The sequence below is a fragment of the Esox lucius genome, chromosome 14 (assembly GCF_011004845.1).
Source record: "Esox lucius isolate fEsoLuc1 chromosome 14, fEsoLuc1.pri, whole genome shotgun sequence".
NCBI classification, from domain to species: Eukaryota; Metazoa; Chordata; class Actinopteri; order Esociformes; family Esocidae; genus Esox; species Esox lucius.
In genome coordinates, this window is record NC_047582.1 from 32,728,475 (window position 1) to 32,746,276 (window position 17,802).

The 17,802-nt window shown below is 43.9% G+C and overlaps 2 protein-coding genes across 2 annotated transcripts; one reads left to right on the top strand and one right to left on the bottom strand.

The window, feature by feature from the left end:
* Positions 1-5,526: 5,526 nt before the first annotated feature.
* LOC105021672 (potassium voltage-gated channel subfamily F member 1-like) lies at positions 5,527-8,117 on the bottom strand. The gene has a single exon (XM_010889477.4). It carries the CDS (start codon positions 7,890-7,892, stop codon positions 6,432-6,434), a length of 1,461 nt encoding a protein of 486 aa, XP_010887779.2. The 5' UTR covers positions 7,893-8,117; the 3' UTR covers positions 5,527-6,431.
* Positions 8,118-9,337: 1,220 nt separating this feature from the next.
* On the top strand, positions 9,338-17,628 carry pdia6 (protein disulfide isomerase family A, member 6). Its single transcript, XM_010889476.5, has 12 exons — positions 9,338-9,443; positions 10,163-10,304; positions 10,763-10,820; positions 11,358-11,484; positions 11,982-12,088; positions 12,254-12,502; positions 12,985-13,125; positions 13,249-13,333; positions 14,412-14,484; positions 14,900-15,058; positions 15,845-15,941; positions 16,363-17,628. Exons 1-12 carry the CDS (start codon positions 9,425-9,427, stop codon positions 16,432-16,434), a joined length of 1,329 nt encoding a protein of 442 aa, XP_010887778.1. The 5' UTR covers positions 9,338-9,424; the 3' UTR covers positions 16,435-17,628.
* The last annotated feature ends 174 nt before the right edge of the window (positions 17,629-17,802 follow it).

Consider the following 17,802-nt stretch of genomic DNA (forward strand, 5'->3'; position numbering starts at 1 on the left):
GTAAAAGAGGAGTGGTTTCCACGATTCTCTCGTCTTTTCACGTGAAGAAAAAATTACATTATTAAACCTTCATGAAACATATAGCTACCTAAACATATTTTCATAGGACATGACAAACATAAACAGCACTTCCTACCTATTTGCAGACTCAAATGCTAAAGAAAAAAAGAAAGGTCTTAAGGTGGGATTTAAAAACTTTGCTACTAGGTGACCTAATATATAAAGGCTATTCCACAACTTCGGAGCAGCAACAGAAAAGGCATGGTCTCCTTAAAACTCAATTGGAACCATGGAGCACACAAAAGCAGTTTGTTGGAAGACATAAGGGTCCTTGAGGAAGAGTGCTGACAAAGGAGGTCCAAAATATAGGAGGGTGCTGATCCATGCAGCGCATTAAAAACAAATAAAGGAACATTAAAATCAATCCTATGTTTAACAGGGAGCCAGTGGAGAGAAGCCAATGCAGGAGTGATGCTGTCTCTCTTCTCGAGAAAGTCAGTTATTGTCACCTTTGTTGATAGTTATTGCATCAGTTTCATTCACATATGAAAGAACAAAACGGACGTTGCTGAGCCATGAAATGAAATAGCTTTGGCAGTGTAAAGTTTGTCGTCAATCTCACTAGCATGGGCTCAATTCTTATGACCTCTGTCTCATGGCAATGTTTGTAGAATTGCAGGAAATTTCCTATGAAGAAAGTATGCTGCCAATAGGTGAAGACGTGGGCATTGAATATATTATATCTCCGGCCTGGAGGTGTTGGTCTTTCAGCCGTACACTGTCATGTTATAGTAAAACTACTTGTAAGCTATTTTTATATCACTTGAGATTCTGATTTATGAGGGAGCTCCCTGATGAATTTGCTATCATATCCCATAAGGTATCAGTACCACTTGGGAGGCAGTTTTGGCCCAAAAGGTTTGAAAGGAAAGAGAGGAATAGAGAATAGAGGAATAGGGACAGGGAAAAATAAAGAGAGGGAATAGAGGAATAGAGGAATAGCGACAGGGAAAAATAAAGAGAGGAATATAGAATAGAGGAATAGGGACAGGGAAAAATAAAGAGAGGAATATAGAATAGAGGAATAGGGACAGGGAAAAATAAAGAGAGCAATAGAGGATAGAGGAATAGGGACAGGGAAAAATAAAGAGAGGAATATAGAATAGGGACAGGGAAAAATAAAGAGAGGAATAGAGGATAGAGGAATAGTGACAGGGAAAAATAAAGAGAGGAATAGAGAGTGATAAAGAGGGAAATGAAATTGTAAAAACAAGATCTTGAATAGTCCGCAGGTTTTATTCTCCAAAAGTTTCATCCTTTCAGTCTGTCTCTGCAGAAGTGTAAAATTTTATCTTGGTGATTATTATCTCACAATTTGCTGTCTCTGTGACTGAAATAGGTTCCTCAGTGTCCATGTGCCTTTAAACGTTTCTGTCGGTAAAAAAAATATTAAATGTTCTGAAAATGATAATGGCCGGCCACTTCTTCTAAAATTGCCATCAAACAGGAGATCACCAGTTGTTCACCTCTGAAAATATATCTCTCTTACCAAGGGTAGAGGGACGAGAGCTCGAGGGACGAGAGGTAGGAGGATGATGGGTAGGAGGATGAGAACTAGAGAGTTTGGATCATACATCTCGGACTAGGCTCTATGCTCTCGCATTCTCATTTGTTTGAATGCTACTACTATTTCATGCAGAACTCAATGCCTCAATGACACCATTTAAGCTTACAAAATATTGTATAAAATCAAATTTATTTTTGTGTTGCAGCACATATCTTTTGGCGGTTGCACTTGGAAAAACAATTAAACAGTAACAGTAGACATAATAGACTAATGTTATAAAATAAATGTGAATAAATAAGCCAGTTAATGTATATAACGTGTGAACCCTGATTGGCCAGAGCAGTGTTTCCCAATCCTGGTCCTCGGGAAAAAACATTATTAAACCTTCATGAAACATATAGCTACCTAAACATATGTTCATAGGACATGGCAAACATAAACCGAACTTCCTACCAAACAGGTGTGTGAGTGGTAGGGTAACATCTGAATCAAGTGTGTGAGTGGTAGGGTAACATCTGAATCAGGTGTGTGAGTGGTAGGGTAACATTTGAATCAGGTGTGTGAGTGGTAGGGTAACATTTGAATCAGGTGTGTGAGTGGTAGGGTAACATCTGAATCAGGTGTGTGAGTGGTAGGGTAACATCTGAATCAGGTGTGTGAGTGGTAGGGTAACATCTGAATCAGGTGTGTGAGTGGTAGGGTAACATCTGAATCAGGTGTGTGAGTGGTAGGGTAACATCTGAATCAGGTGTGTGAGTGGTAGGGTAACATCTGAATCAGGTGTGTGAGTGGTAGGGTAACATCTGAATCAGGTGTGTGAGTGGTAGGGTCACATCTGAATCAAGTGTGTGAGTGGTAGGGTAACATCTGAATCAGGTGTGTGAGTGGTAGGGTAACATCTGAATCAGGTGTGTGAGTGGTAGGGTAACATCTGAGTCAGGTGTGTGAGTGGTAGGGTAACATTTGAAATAGGTGTGTGAGTGGTAGGGTAACATCTGAATCAGGTGTGTGAGTGGTAGGGTAACATTTGAAATAGGTGTGTGAGTGGTAGGGTAACATTTGAAATAGGTGTGTGAGTGGTAGGGTAACATTTGAAATAGGTGTGTGAGTGGTAGGGTAACATTTGAAATAGGTGTGTGAGTGGTAGGGTCACATCTGAATCAGGTGTGTGAGTGGTAGGGTAACATTTGAAATAGGTGTGTGAGTGGTAGGGTAACATTTGAAATAGGTGTGTGAGTGGTAGGGTAACATCTGAATCAGGTGTGTGAGTGGTAGGGTAACATCTGAATCAGGTGTGTGAGTGCTATGGCAAAAATAAAAACATGCACCCCTTTGGGTCCTGAGGACCAGGATTGGGAAACACTGGGCCAGAGGGATAAAGATAGATATACCACTGTGTAGGCCAACTTAAACAATACCAAGAGGCTTCTATTGGTCCAGAGTTCTAAATGTTGATGAAGTTGATCAAGTGAGTCCAACAGCTGGTTCCTACTTCCAATAATATTTTTTTAAACCCAGAGAGGGCTGTCCCATTTTTAAACAGTGACATAAGTCAAACATCCACATTGAAAAATGACACAAGGGGGAGGAGAGGCACAGGAACAGGTTTGGAAACAGGGTCTCTGTAGTGTTTATCGCCTCAGGAGTTGCTGGTAACTCAACACTGATCCATTACATTTCATTGAGGGAAAACATTTGGACTCAGACAGTCAGCTGTGTGTGTGTGTTTGCATGTTTATATTAATATACAGTAAACGTCTTCATCAAACATTGTGCATTGAGACAGTCCCCCTCTCCCGCACGGTAGACTTTGACACATCAGTAGGACAGACATTAAGAGTTTTTGATATGATAAAATAAGTGGAAACGGGAGACATTGTCCTGCTACACAATAAGTCTTTGACATGACAGCACCACCTGTCAGGGAGAACAAGGCTGCCTTTACTGACACTATGTGAATGAATAGCCACTGTGGAAGGAGATAGGGCCACTAAATGGAGGTGTTTGTGTGTCTGTGTATATGTATGTGTGTGTTTATGTGTCTGTGTATATGTATGTGTATGTGTGTGTATGAGCATATGAGCTTGTGCATTTGCGTGAGCGTGTGTGTGCCTCTGTGGAAGGAGATAGGGCCGCTAACTAAAAGCATGTGTGTCTGTGTGTGTGTCTGTGTGTCTCTGGCCTGAGGAGATGTTGTAAATACTGCATCCAATCCTTCCTTTCTCATCTTGCCCCCCTCACCCACCAGTGGTCTGCCGCAGAGGCCTTTAAGTCTAACTCATCGGTAGAACACGCATTAGCGGTCTACCTCAGTGGTCTACCTCAGTGGTCTACCTCAGTGGTCTACCTCAGCCGTCTTAACTCAGCTGTCTAGGTCAGCGGTCTTATCTCAGCTGTCAAGTTCAGCAGTCTTAGCTCAGCGGTCTTATCTCAGCGGTCTTATCTCAGCGGTCTAGCTCAGTGGTCTTATCTCAGCAGTCTTATCTCAGCTGTCTAGCTCAGCAGTCTTATCTCAGCTGTCTAGCTCAGCGGTCTTATCTCGCTGTTTAGCTCAGCGGTCTTATCTCAGCGGTCTAGCTCAGTGGTCTTATCTCAGCAGTCTTATCTCAGCTGTCTAGCTCAGTGGTCTTATCTCAGCAGTCTTATCTCAGCTGTCTAGCTCAGCGGTCTTATCTCAGCTGTCTAGCTCAGTGGTCTTATCTCAGCTGTCTAGCTCAGCAGTCTTATCTCAGCTGTTTAGCTCAGCGGTCTTATCTCAGCTGTCTAGCTCAGTGGTCTTATCTCAGCTGTCTAGCTCAGCAGTCTTATCTCAGCTGTTTAGCTCAGCAGTCTTATCTCAGCTGTCTAGCTCAGTGGTCTTATCTCAGCAGTCTTATCTCAGCTGTCTAGCTCAGTGGTCTTATCTCAGCTGTCTAGCTCAGCAGTCTTATCTCAGCTGTTTAGCTCAGCGGTCTTATCTCAGCTGTTTAGCTCAGTGGTCTTATCTCAGCTGTTTAGCTCAGCGGTATTATCTCAGCGGTCTAGCACAGCTGTCTAGCACAGCAGTCTTTGTGGTCTAACACAGCAGCTCTTAACTCAGTGGTCTCTGCTAGAGTGGTGTACCATCCACTGCTGTCCTCAGGGAAGTCTCCCAGGACTGCAGGAAAATGTAAACACATGACGGAAATGTCCTTGTCAAGGAGCCGAGGAGAGTTCTCAGGGCCTGACACAAATGAAATGTTACACAGGGCAAGACACAAATGAAATGTTAGTTGACATGACTAAAGTTGAATTCAATTAATTTGTTTCTCAACTGGCTACAAGATTGTGTTGACCATTTGTAGTTAGTTTCGTTATGTTGATTTGTGCCCATTAGAATAAGCTAGGTCCATTTAATGGATTACAAACAAATGTATATTTTATAATATGATAAGCCTGCTTTAGAGGTTATTTTTTGAGACATTTTGATTTTGGTGAGATTAATGATTCTGACCTTGAATGACAATGTATTCATTTATTTCTGTAAAGAGGACCATCTGGTCATTGTAACAAATAAATGCCTAACTCAAACATCTAAAAAAGTCAGTAGAACTCAAATCACAAGTGATCCTAACTCACATGTTGTTATTTTTTTTTACAGTTAACACGTATTAGGTTATTGAGTAAATATACAACTATCTATATTTGTGTTATGCTTATATAAAATTAGTACATTAAGTTATGTTTATTTAGTATTTTTAAGACTATCTAATATTTATTTAACACGTTATTCTTAAATTATATTTTGTCTATACTGACATTTTTATATTTGTTGTCAGACGTTGATTTGATTAAAATGTACTTGATTTAACTGTGTTGTATTAATTCATTGTAATTAAGTCAAATACTAAATAATGCCATGCAGGAGCTAGATTTGGGATCAAACCCCACAGAAAATTGTAAAGATTCTCAGATCCATTGACCCTGACTTCCACCCCCTCACATGTGACCTATATAATAAGGCAAGCCAATTCTCCCAGCAGTAAATAATGTACATCACAGAGACAAATGCAGAATTCCATGATGCTCAAGCTCTTTCTCTGGCTATAGCATGCATGGACCTCCTTCACGTAACCCTATATTTCTGTGTTCACTAAAAAAATATTATAGTCCATTAAACACAAAATAACTAAACAATAGGGGAGACCGGGGATGGATGTAAAACAGGTTAAATGTAACACTTTTTTTTTTAAATCTAGGAACATTGACAGAAGTCTCACTCTTATAGCCTCACCATGAGATAGGGTGCAGGTCAGGCCTGATAGCTAAGCTAATTACTTTTTATAATGCATTGAAAACGCGCAATACCGAAGATACATTAACAATGATTAAATCACTTTTCAGTCCGTTACTTAATGTAGGCACAGGAAAATCGGACGAGCACGTTTAATTAGCTTGTTACACCACGTGCAAGGGTTGCACGTATGTGGCGTGATTCAATCTGCAAGGTTGTCCCACCGGACCAAACAAGACGACGGTGTCAATACACCGGTGGTTAGGCCGGTACGTGACTGCCAGTCAAAGGTTGTAAAGGTGGTGCTTGCAGCACTCACAAAATCCCAGATGACTGTCAAGTAGCCTTGCCTGTAAGCTGCAACGAATCCCAGCTTGCAGGCTACATGGCACATTGGTCTATATTTACACGTTTCAAACAGTATTACCCAGATATTATATACCCCCACTTCATATACTCTGCTTGAAGTGTTTAGTAAGTGACAATATTAGAACTAAACTAATTTACATATATTTAAAAAATAGTTTTCCTGTTGGGGTTCTTTTTCAGGTTTTGTGCGCTAGCAGTGGTTGGTTGATGTTATTGGGCATATAGGCCAACTAAAAGCCAGACTTAATTAATTGGGTTGATGTGGCTAAAGTTTGAGCTGTCACAAGCTTCTGCCCATGATTGGGGTTCAACGCCTACTCCGGAGTCTTCCAGCAAGGGAATGTGAGTGTCACTGTTCGCCACCGACCCGCGCTGCACCCGTGATGCGTTCTTCTCCGCGCATTCCTCGGAGCGCAACGCTAACAGCTTGATCTCGTGCTTTGCCGCGGACTCCAGCGCCTGCTGCTTATTGTAGAAGATCACGAAGTTGTTGATGATGGGGTGTATGGGCAGCGCAATGGCAATCACACCACAGAGGAAGCTGACCGCGGCGTTGCACCGACCCAGAGTGGTCTTGGGGTATATGTCTCCATAGCCCACGGTGGTCATGGTGATGACAGCCCACCAGAAGGACTGCGGAATGCTGGTGAACATGGTCTCCGGGTGGCTCCGCTCCAAGGTGTAGCCCAGCGCGGAGAACAGGAAGACGCCCACGCCCATATACATGAGCAGCATCCCCAACTCGCTGAAGCTGCTCTTCAGGGCCAAGGTAAGAGTCTGCAGCCCGGAGGAGTGGCGCGCGAGCTTGAAGATGCGCGCAATGCGCATGATGCGCAGCGCCTGAACCGCCTGCTGCACGTTGGCCAACTCCATCATTGCAGTCCCCAGAGACGTCAAAGTCAGCACCACGTAAAAGGGCATAATGGCCATGAAATCTATAATGTTCATGAAAGACAGGACGAATTTTACTTTATTCGGGGACGATAGCAAGCGTAGGACGTATTCAACGGTGAACCAGCCAATGCACGCCGTCTCGATGGCTTCCAAGATTGGGTGTTCCATGCGGTTGCCCTCGATGTCCTCCACCTGCAGGTCAGGGATGGTGCCCACGCACATCACAATCGAAGACATGAGGATGAAAAGGAAAGATATTATTACGATGACACGTGAAGGCAGCGACGATTCCGGCTTTTCCATAAGCTTCCATAGGCACATTTGGAAACGTTGCCAGCCCCTGGCAGTGGGGTCCTCTTCCCGGTCGACCAGAATTGTTTGAACTTTCTCGGCAATTTCTGCAAGCTCGTCATGCGCCTCCTGTAGTTCGCATTTACAGCAATCGTCCAGGAAATACGTGTCGATGTTCCAGAACTCCATCTCCTCTACGAAACAAACGGGACAAATGCCCCGTTTAATGTGTATCTCCCCGTAGTAGTACAGTTCAAGAATACACTTAAACGCGCCTGGGTCTCGGTCGAAATAAAATTCACCTTTGCCGGGGTCGTATTCGTCACAAAGCGAGGATAGGTGTTCCGAACTCTCCGTAGAGCTGTTCACCAGTTGCGCCAGTCGGGTGTCCGGATAACGGTTCAGCACATCCCCACATAACACCTGTTTTACCCCACCGATGTTCAGGACAATCTCGGTCTCCCCACTGGTCTCCGACCCATTGCAGTCAGAGTATCGTGTCCTCGGTATTCCCCACATTGTCCGTGTAAGCCGTTTTACTCAAAAATTACTTGAACAATTACATTTGACCTAGAAATATTAAACCAGTCAAATATTGACTTAATACAAGGTAGCTAACTATTTCCGATCTTATATTTTTCCATGTGGAATCTGCGTGCGTAAAAAACTTTACACTGAAGGGAAATGAAAAGTTGTCAGATCTTAGAAATTATTGATGTGCTCGAATAAGCTGAACTTTATTTGAAACTGGATACGAAAAAACAAATCCCCTGTCTTTAGCGTAGAACTAGGCTATAGCAAGCAATGACGAATTAACGTGTTTCTTTTCTCCGACCTGCCTGTAACTAGCTATCAAACGGGAGAGCGGGTCTGCGCACACTGTAGAAGGTTGGATTACGTTGCATGAGTGCGCACCGCAGTCTCGCTCAATAACCTACGCTTCACATTAAATAGTCTTCAGGTTCGTGAGGCTGCTAATGAATAGAGAAGTAACTTTGAGCGAAGAGCGAACAGGGATGTCGGGGGCGGGGGGATGGAGTGTTGGGGGAACGTTGGAATGGGAGGAGAGCTGAATAAGCTAATACACTATATTTAATGTTAAAGAGACGACACTGTTAGTCAGGAATTTGGGTTGGTTGGTAGGGTTGTGCTGTTTGACATAAGCCTACATCCAATGAACATGGAAGAAAAGAAAACATTGTCCCCAGCTGGTACCAGTTCGAAACAATTGATATTTCGTGATTATGGTCAGCAAACTGGCTCATGCCAGGTAAAATTATGTCAACGAATAATACTGTACGTCAAAATGAAAAAAATGAATAGACTATTTTGGGATAATGTTTGGTTAACAAGTGTGGGTAATTGCGCATAGGGGCATATACAGCCGTATAGAAGTCTGTCTCCATCTAGCGACAGTTCATAGGGATTCACGACTCTCATGAAGCGGTTCATTGAACAAGTTTTGACATAGGCCTATACTCAAGAAGCAAACAAAAGTCCAACCTGCGGTAAGATGAAATGCCAAATGTTGGCTCATCTAGAAATGCCACCGGGTTGTTGTATACAAATGAGTCGGTTACATGTATAGGGACCAATGGAGCTTTTGCACAACTTCTATGGCATTTCTTGAAGTTGTTATGTAATAATTCCACATGCAATCATAATGTAATGAAACAAAAAAAGCAAAATTGTTGTAAGAAATCGCATGGGGAAAACATGCTTCCGTTTTGAATCTACGGTATTTAAACAAATGAGCTTGTGGTTATTTGGTTATAAAAAAAACGTGAACTGTAGTTAGGCTGTCTTGGCTCTCTGTAGATACACATCTTCCTCTGTTTCTTTTACACGCCACCCTGTTCAGGATGGGGAAACTACACGGCGAGTTCTGATTGGACGTGCTTCGACACGACCGACAGAGAACCAATCAGAGTGGGCCACGGTAAGATTTCTGGTCGCCCTCTCTTTTTGTTGCAGACTGGTCCTCAGTTGCAAGTGTACCACTGCTGTTCTGGACGAGACGTTGAAGAGGTGCGGAGAGAATCGTTTAAACCATGGGACCCCTTTTACTTGGTAAGACAGTCGAAACAACGAGTTTTTATTATGAATGAATGTCATTGTGAACGAGAACAAAGCTCGGTCAGGATGTGTGCATGATTGCTGAAGCCAAATCTGTAGTTACTTACTTACGTAAGCTAACGTTTACTGTCGCTAACTACTAGCTTCGTTTTCAGAAACGAGCTACTCCACAGTACAGTAGCTAAAGCAGTTCAACTGGATAATGCTGAATAAGATTGCATTTTAAGTCAATGTAGCTTGGTATCTACCTAATGTAACGGTAGGAGTATTATTGTTTGTGGCCTAGGCTATAAACAATAAATGGCAACAACAAGATGGCTTAAAGAACTGACTCAAGCCTGGTGTCGATAGCTTAATTGTGATCTGGAGATGTGCATTCATGCCAAAGACTTATCTCTAAACTATTTTATTTCTACTGAACTGTTGCCTATTCCTAGACAAGCTGACTTTACAACACTTTTTAATATTTACTGAGTTTGTAAGTTGACTTGGCCATAATATTCCCTGTGTAATTTCAAACGTGTTATTAGCTAACAGTTCACTGGTAGATGCATATTTCCAAGAGACCAGGTTGGCCCCTCATCAATAGGAATGGGATTCACATTGTCAGTAAGCCATTGGTACTGTGTTGTTCTGGTGTTTGTTTGCAAAACCAATATAACAATTTGATCAGACACACACCTCATTCACCTGCTCGTCGTCTCTTTCGCCAGGTGTGTTTGGGTGTTCCCTGATCTTGGCTTGCCAGGGCTTCTACTCAGCTAGCGACGATGTGGTCGAACTCAACCCCTCCAACTTCAACCGGGAGGTTCTCCAGAGCGACAGCCTGTGGCTCATCGAGTTTTACGCTCCCTGGTGAGTGGTCGATTCTGCCCAATGGCACACTGAGAACCTGCTCTCGATAGTGAAACTAGCGAACGCGCAGTAAGTGTTGATTGAATTCCCCTTATTATGATATTCTGTCAAGGCGCCGTACACACAACTAGACTTGGGACGCACTGGAGTATTTAAGTTTGTTAAGGATGTCACAAATGCCCGCTAAGAAGCTATCGCATGACTGGCTCAAACCGTGGACAGATGCTTGGCAAAGTACGCACCAGTACCTGTCAAGCATCTTAACCACACCTTCACAGCCCCCACTAAAAAGCCGGCTCTATGAAGGTGGAGCCGTACGTGCCTGTTAACTCCACGTGTTGCGGGTGCAAAGCCGGAACTGCTCATGATGTTATTTGCATGGGTATTGTCTTACCAGTGTGGATGGATATTAGGGCAGTGGGAGGTCTGGTGTTCTCTGCAACTGTTTGTCTCTACAGGTGTGGTCACTGCCAGAGCCTGACAGCTGATTGGAAGAAAACAGCTACAGCGTTGAAGGTAAACTACAGATCTGTAATTAGTAGTATCATGCAGTGGCTGCTTTTAAACACAGGGCCATATTCTGATCTTTTCCCTTTTCTTTTGATCAATCCAATCAGATCTATTCATGTCAGATCCGTTCACATCAGATTTGACCTAACCTGCTTGGTCAAAAGGCCAAGGAGAAGGCTTGGGGGGGAGCTGTATGCCTGTGTGAGAATATTATTTCAGCTTAAGAATTCCTAAATCAATGTTTTATTAAAGCGTTATGACACCAGCTGGCCTGCATAAAGTGCACATGATGTCAACAAAGAGCCCTCACATTTGTTTTCTGGACAATCTGATTACTTAAGTATCCACAATAAGCCGAGTGCACCTCTTACTGACAACACATGTCACATTGCCCAGTTCTGGGAGTGGTTTTCTCCTTCTAGTTTTCAGTGTCGATCATGAACATGCTACAGGCTGCGCTGATTACTGATGCAATTACTATTTTTGGCAACACAGATGTTGCTGACATTGACTGTAACCTCGCACGGTTCTTCCTTCCCTCAGGGCATCGTTAAGGTTGGCGCGGTGGACGCTGACCAACACAAAAGCCTGGGCGGGCAGTACGGGGTCAAAGGTTTCCCCACCATCAAGATCTTCGGCGCCAATAAGAACAAGCCAGATGATTACCAAGGTATGTCTAGTGGCTGGACTTCAGCAGTAGCCTTGGTGATTTGGCGTGATTGATGCAAGTGGCCACTCCTGCATTCCCACCGTGTGTTTGTTGAACTGACAGGGGATGACATTGTAAAGCCGGAGTTGATGAGCTTTGCTCTTGTGACTTCCGGTTGGCAGGCAGTTTACCGTGATGGGCATTCGGATAAAAGCGTCGGCTAGCTGGCCTGCTGTGTCATACCGAGATAATTTATTTACTCAGAACAACATCTTGTTAGTGTTTTTTTATTTTTTCTTGATGTTGGTTTGGACAGGGGCAACAAAAACATGGAATTTGAGAGGCGATGCCAATTTAATGTTTTCAAATGCTTAGAGAGGTCAGCTGATGGTGTTCTAAAGCACCTATACACGGATTTGACCTCTATTCTCTACGGTGAATTTCCATTTGGTGTCTGGACCTCAGTCGCTGTCTGGCAATGTGACCTGAGGTAATGCTGTTACTGTTCCCTCCCTAAGGTGCGCGGAGTAGTCAGGCCATTGTGGATGGGGCCCTGAATGCTCTCCGCTCTCTGGTGAAGGACAGGATGAGTGGCAGGTCAGGTGGCTCCGACTACAACCGACAGGTAACTACGACGACTGCAGAATTCTGAGAACTATCATGTAAATCCAAAACACCTCAGATTGTAAAGAGAAAACGGGACCGCCCCCGTAGTCCGTCCCGTTTTCTCTTTTCGAGCAGAGTGTGAGCATCCCGTCTAAACGAAATTTCCCCTGGGCGTCTTCTCCAGAGTGGAGGCGGCGGCGGGGGCAGCAAGAAGGATGTGGTGGAGCTGACTGACGACAACTTCGACCGCCTGGTCCTGGGCAGCGACGACGTGTGGCTGGTGGAGTTCTTCGCCCCCTGGTGCGGCCACTGCAAGAACCTGGAGCCCGAATGGACGGCGGCGGCCTCGGCCGTGAAGGAGCAGACCAAGGACAAGGTCCACCTGGGCGCCGTGGACGCCACCGTGCACCAGGGCCTCGCCAGCCGCTACGGAGTGAGTAGCCGCCGCCTGTCAAACGCACGCTGTTGGTGTAGCATTGCCGCGTCGGGCTGGTGGTCGGGAGTAGTGGGGGGGCTGGGGGGTGAATTGTTGTATACTGTGGCTTGAGGCTAAAGCTAAAATAAATTATGTTCGGCTTTACCGCATTGATTTTCTCTTAATTTAGACGGTGCCTTTGTCTGGTCAAACGTCTTGTTTGCTTGGCAGACAGAGAGAAAAATAGAGTTTGATTTGTTTTGAAATGTGATTGGAGGATCGGTTAACTCTGCAATTGGTCGGGGTAAAATCCGCTGTTCCCCTCGATTTCGTTAATGAGGGGAATTTAACCCTAAATGTTAACAGCACAACATTCAGATGAAGACGCTGCCTATTTTATATATGATATACTCTTCTGAGACTGGATACAGGAGTGTTAACAATAGAGCAGATTATTCCAGTCGGACTCTGTGTGACCCTGGACTGTCGCTGGTCCACAGATCCGTGGATTCCCCACCATTAAGATCTTTAAAAAGGGGGAGGAGCCTGAGGACTACCAAGGGGGGAGGACCAGAAGTGACATCATCGCCCAAGCTCTGGATCTGTTCTCTGAAAATGCCCCTCCCCCAGCGATATATGAGGTGGGTTCCCCTGTATGCGTTTGTAAGAGGATTTAAAAACTGCATTCATGTATTTTGATATGGTTTTCAGTTCTTTCTGTCAGACAAACTGGGTGTTAAATTGTTAATGCGTGTGTCTCTCAGATCCTGAATGAAGATGTCCTGAAGAAGACCTGTGAGGAATACCAGCTATGTGTCATTGCGGTGCTGCCACACATCCTGGACACAGGTTAGAATTTTCCTTTCGGTCAGAAATGTCATACTCGATGACAGTTTGGACCAGTTTACACTTTCATTATAGGATTGTGACTCCGTAGTCCCCTAATGCTGTTTATATTGTCAGGCTATTGAATATGGCACTTCTATATATATATATATATATACACACACACACAAACTGTCCCATTTCTGCCCAATTATTCTTGATTGGTCAAAAGACTAGTTGATGAGGGGTAAAAACAGTAGCAGAATTTTGCTGCCTGTTTAAGTACAGGTTAAAAGCCATGTCTCGGCACATTGCAATGTAATTTAGTCAGCGAGAGCTTTAGCAGAACACTGCTGTTGTGTTCAGCAGTGGGAAGGATGAGTCCATCCCAGCACCCTGCCTACATCGGCGGGAGAGAATGGGATGAGTGTAGGATGAGTCAATCCCAGCACCCTGCCTACATCGGCGGGAGAGAATGGGATGAGTGTAGGATGAGTCCATCCCAGCACCCTGCCTACATCGGCGGGAGAGAATGGGATGAGTGTAGGATGAGTCCGTCCCAGCACCCTGCCTACATTGGCGGGAGAGAATGGGATGAGTGTCGGATGAGTCAATCCCAGCACCCTGCCTACATTGGCGGGAGAGAATGGGATGAGTGTAGGATGAGTCAATCCCAGCACCCTGCCAGCATTGGTGGGAGAGCATGGGATGAGTGTTGGCTGACAGGAAACTCTTACAACATTTCTAGTAAAAGCAGCTTTTGTTTAATGCTAAAAAACAGCCTGGCTATTTAGGGTCTAGAGAAAGATCTGGCCTTGTTTGGTCTTAATTTAGCCTAGATCACATGCATCAACTGACAGGGTCCAGAGTAACTCAGAATAATGTGATCTACCCAGTAACACACAGTGACATTGATTGGCTAGTGTGGAAATGTAACTTAAAGGTATTGTCTTAACAGGAAACATAGTTATTAATGACCTGTGGTGTGTTTTGAATGTGAAATGTGTAAAAAAAATAAAATGACCATCTGTTTCATCAGATGTCCATTTTTAGATCTGTTCTGGACTGACCTGTCTTGTCTCTGTCTGTTGCCTTGTTCCAGGTGCTGCGGGCAGGAATGGCTACCTGGAGGTGATGATGAAGATGGCAGAGAAGTACAAGAAGAAGATGTGGGGGTCAGTGTGCATATGTGTATATATGAAAAAAGCCTTGTTCGGATGTATCAACAGACCACAAACTATTGCGTCCTTTATTGGTGCTCCATTGAATTAGTAGACCAGTGCCGTGTGGTGGATCTCATACACACAACCTGTCGGTGAAAGACTTTGATCTGAGACTGTAGATGGATCAGTTTGATTAGCTAACCCAGATGAGATAAGAACCCAAACAGCTTTACCCCTCTTTTATTATTTAAATTTTCGTCCAGTGGGCCAAATGCCCCCTTTCTTACCCCTGACTCTAATAAGAGAACTTCTACTCCATGTCATCTCTCTTCTACAGTGGTTTTCTTCCCACCATTAATGTTTTTGTTCCATCCATGAGAGGTTATTGGCTCTAAATAATGTGCCCCCCCCCCCCCCCCCCCCCCAGGTGGCTGTGGACTGAGGCCGGGGCTCAGATGGATCTGGAGGCGTCTCTAGGTATCGGAGGGTTCGGCTACCCCGCCATGGCAGCCATCAATGCACGCAAGATGAAGTTCGCCCTGCTCAAAGGCTCCTTCAGTGAGACCGGCATTCATGAGTTTCTCAGGTAGGGGGCGCTGTACACTCATTTTTCTGCTCTCCGAATTGAAGACGAGAGATTAGTTTCCTTGTATGCTCTTGTATTTAAACAAGAAACCAGGCAAGCCTATTTCAGCCGGACCCCAATAACAAGTTTTGTCCTCTTGAGGTTCGAACCCGGATCGCCCACGTGAAAGGCTGTGTCGCTAATCGCTACACCACAGATCTCTACGTTTGACTGGTGTCCCTCTAGCCTCTATCCTGAACAAATCCTCTATTGCCACTGGTGCTTTTACAGCTAATTGGCCATTCATGAATGATATTGATACAGTTAAATTGACTAACGTTTCTTACTAAGTTTACCTCCACCACAAATAGCTTCTACGAACTGTATTGCTTTTGCCACTGGCTGTTTGAACAGCTTATTAGCCAATAATAGGCTAACTAGTATCTACTAACCTCCTAGGAATAATCATAAGAATTTAGCAATTTCTACTGAGACTGAAGATGACTTTTCCGTGCCAGGAACAGTCGCAATATAACCGTATACAGTTTCAGGTGTTGGTTTTAGCTAGTGAAGTTTTCGTCAATACGGAATAATTCACAATGCGTAGCTCGTTTCGTCCGCAAGGAGATACGAACTCGGGACCTATGGTCCACAAGTCCGCTTTTCTAACCACTACGCTATTTAACAAGGGTCAGTCAGTCAGAGACATTCTCTCTTCTTAGCCGGCTCCGCTTACGTGGTCCAGTAAAATGTTATTTTTTAAATTATTTTAATATATATATATTTTTTTACCATTCTTTCTTTTAGGGATCTGTCTGTAGGCCGCGGCTCTACTGCTACTGTCGGGGGCGGGGCTTTGCCTAAGATTAACTCGGTCGAGCCCTGGGACGGTAAAGACGGAGAGGTGAGTGGCAGGGGGTCAAGGGTTACAGGATGGGTGGGATGCTGTGGTCGTTCTACCATAATACAGTCCTGGCTAAATTACTTTGGGTTCTTTTGAAATTGTGTTTAAAAAAAAAAAAGTCTTACTCAGGGCTTATTTGGCGAGATGGAATTTACACAACGTCCAGATGGAAAAACAGATTTTTCAAGGGAAATAGTTTCAGCACGCTGAGTACACCCCAGGGTTGTACTGCCTGTAAAACTGAACCAATGAAATGTCTCCATCTGAAAATGTACAATAATAAAAAATAATAAAAAAAAAAAAATTTATAGTAATTGCACAAAGTACTTCCATTACTTCCATACTGTTTTGAACGGTGTGCCCGAGTGAAAAACCATCCTGTCCTGTACTTACTGTCTTTCGTCCCCTCTCTCATCCCCAGCTTCCTGTGGAGGAAGACTACGACCTGAGCGACATCGACCTGGACGATGACTTTGGGAAGGAGGAGTTGTGAGCCCCGGCATTTCTGGGGGGCCGGATCCCGTTGGATCCGGCTGGGAGCCATCTTGTTTGTCTGGCTTAGCACATTGCGACCCATCTCTCCTCTCCTGTGGAGCAAGGTACAGATTGGGTCTCCCTGTTTTCGACATACACCAGAAGAAAAAAAAAATGAAATGAAGATTATGGCCCTGTTTGAATCGTTCAGGAATGTATCCTTAGTTTCCTTGGGGTGAGCACGGATCTGTAATTGGTCAGACTGATAAAACTGTTACCAATGCAACCATTTTAGATCTGTGATTATGTCAAGGAAAGATGGAAATTATTCATTTCTGAACTATTTGAATGGCGCCAGAGACAGTCAGTTGGTCAGAATCTCCGTCTGGCGATCCAAGTCGAAAGGTGTGGCCAGCAGTCGACTTCAACACACAGACCTGCTGACCGTTTAGCTGCGTTCGTAACCATGTGGCGGTTGGCAGTTTGCCGGTTGTGAGGTGGCAAATACCAGTCGGACCCCTTTACTGGCTTTGAACTAATCGAAAAATGCTGATTGTCTAATGGCTGATGCCGCGTCAACCACAAAATGAAACTACAGCTATAATGCCTGGAAACGAATGAGTCAAGAACTACAAATATATTTAAGTGACATGTTAGATTGCTCTCAAATTCTGTTATCAGGGTTGTTTCATTTGTGATGTCAGTGGGCTGGGTGCGGTGGAGTAAAAGCTCAGGGATTTCCCCCCCCGCTGTCCACTTCCAGTTGGTGAGATGTAGATGTTCCACAGTCAAATGTGAATTCTCACTTCCCCCTTGGTTAGGAACGCAGCAGAAGTCACCGCTTAACTTATACTGGCCCTGCCTTTTTATTTTTATTCTTGGGAGAAGAGGAGTTTCCGAATTTGTCTGTCCAATTGTAACAATCAATTCTGCAAAGGTCTCTTCTATGTTTTCATTTATCTCCGACATCCAGCTAGTCAAAGATCTGGTTGTTTCCAATTTCACTTAATTATATTTTTGGATTTCGGTGTCGTTTAAAAAATAATTATGTCTGGGAGAACAAGATTTTACATTGTGTTTTGTTCCGGACAAATAGGAACGCTGTGGGACTTCTTGTGTAGATTCTTCTTGTGTAGATTTTTTACATGTTTTATTTTGATTGTGTGAAAACAAGGACATTTTTGTTACAAAAATAAAAAGAGAATAAAAACAACAGTTACCGTTTCATCATTATTTATGTCAACTGTTGTTCAACGATGAGCAGATAATAATCTAAGCTGACTTTCTCTATTTTTATTTTATATATATATTTTTTTTAACATCAGTCGGTCACAGCTGTAACCAAACCATTGTACTCAACGACATGCAAGCAACAACAATCATAAAG

What these genes read in the sequence shown, in the direction of transcription:
- LOC105021672 (XM_010889477.4), bottom strand. Translation starts at nt 7,892, where the DNA reads ATGTGGGGAATACCGAGGACACGATACTCTGACTGCAATGGGTCGGAG.
- pdia6 (XM_010889476.5), top strand. An exon ending in GCCTCGCCAGCCGCTACGGA is followed by an intron (nt 12,503 to 12,984) that starts GTGAGTAGCCGC and finishes GCTGGTCCACAG; the next exon opens with ATCCGTGGATTCCCCACCAT. An exon ending in TACAAGAAGAAGATGTGGGG is followed by an intron (nt 14,485 to 14,899) that starts GTCAGTGTGCAT and finishes CCCCCCCCCCAG; the next exon opens with GTGGCTGTGGACTGAGGCCG.